Source organism: Drosophila takahashii, chromosome 2L (assembly GCF_030179915.1).
Source record: "Drosophila takahashii strain IR98-3 E-12201 chromosome 2L, DtakHiC1v2, whole genome shotgun sequence".
NCBI classification, from domain to species: Eukaryota; Metazoa; Arthropoda; class Insecta; order Diptera; family Drosophilidae; genus Drosophila; species Drosophila takahashii.
Genome location: NC_091678.1, coordinates 6,689,516 through 6,690,951, shown reverse-complemented (window position 1 = coordinate 6,690,951; position 1,436 = coordinate 6,689,516). Strand labels below are relative to the sequence as shown.

The window sequence follows — 1,436 nt, the reverse complement described above, 5'->3', positions numbered from 1 at the left end:
TATCTGTTTTGAAATGCATTCTCTAAAATTATATCATTTATTTAATGAGGTTAGTGAACAATAGGTTAAGCTGCTTATTTTAAACAAAAGCTTGGCAGAAAAGCAATAACATTGTTTGTTTACCGATTTAGTAATCGTCGTTACAACCACTTGCATCTCTCTCAGTAAAAATCCAACAAGTTATCTATATAAAATAAGTTAATAGGCTATTTCACATGCACTCTATAAAGAACGTAGCAGCAGAATGCTGCTCAAAAGTTTTCTGCTAGTTTTATTAGTTTCTGGGATATTTTCGGACTCGCTGTTGGATGAGCTACCTATCGGCATTGGTCAAGTTCCCTGGCAGGCTTCGGTTCAAATAAACGGCAAGCATCATGGCGGAGGAGTTGTATATAGTGAAGATATAGTCCTAACTATAGCAGAGTGTGTAAGAACAACCAATGTGAAATTCATCTCAGTGCGAGTGGGTTCCGCGTTGAAAAACTTCGGAGGTATTGTGGGTTATGTAAAGAAGAAAAGCATCCAAGTTATGGGTCTAAGACCCAGTGATGTTGTTATACTTCAACTGACTAAACCTTTGATATTAAGCGGCAATGTTAGATCCATTGAGTTGGCCACCTCAGTGCCATCGGCTGGAACTAAAGCTACGGTTTCGGGTTGGGGACAACTCTCGTCTTTGATCCCCTCATCGGAAATACTATTGAGGGTGAATCTTAAGATTCAAAACCAAATGATGTGCACTGTACGACATGCTATTAAAGGACGGTTTCTTAATGTGGACGAGATTTGCGCTGCACCCCGGGGAATAGTGCCCCTCGCCTGTCAAGGATTCGTTGGCGGTCCTCTGGTTTCCGGCAACAAACTAATTGGAATCGTCTCCTGGAACAATGCCTGTGATTTCCTCAATACCCCCAGTGTATTCGCCAACATTCCCTGGCTTAAAACCTGGATTGATACCACTGTTCGACTAATGAAAACATTCAACCTATGAAAACAATGTATACATTTCTGAATAAACCAGATTAATGTAATCAGCACTGGCTACTTTAGGTCTCTTCCCACTCAAATATGCATTTCATGCAAAAAAAAATCTGTGCCATCGGAAAAACCAAAATAAAATCCCTGATAAAATGGTACATCCCCAAAAAAACTACACAAATATTTATATTTTCAAATTGTTTTCGTTTACCCATAAAATGTATACATGCGCAGATACGTTTTTTTTTTTTTTTTCTGGCTGCTTGTATTGCAAAATTGAAATTTAATTCATTTGCATTTTATTCTATGATCTGGGGAGTGCGGCACAGATGAATATTATTAATACGGCCCATAAGCCCAATAAATGCTCATGATTCCTCGCGTTGTTCCCGCCGTTGTTGTTCTCGTTCTTGTTTCACTGCTGTTGCTGGTTGGCTGTGCATTTTTTATGGTTATGA

The 1,436-nt window shown here is 39.0% G+C and overlaps 1 protein-coding gene across 1 annotated transcript; it reads left to right on the top strand.

The window, feature by feature from the left end:
* Positions 1-232: 232 nt before the first annotated feature.
* On the top strand, positions 233-1,032 carry LOC108069188 (trypsin alpha). Its single transcript, XM_017159175.2, has one exon. It carries the CDS (start codon positions 245-247, stop codon positions 989-991), a length of 747 nt encoding a protein of 248 aa, XP_017014664.2. The 5' UTR covers positions 233-244; the 3' UTR covers positions 992-1,032.
* The last annotated feature ends 404 nt before the right edge of the window (positions 1,033-1,436 follow it).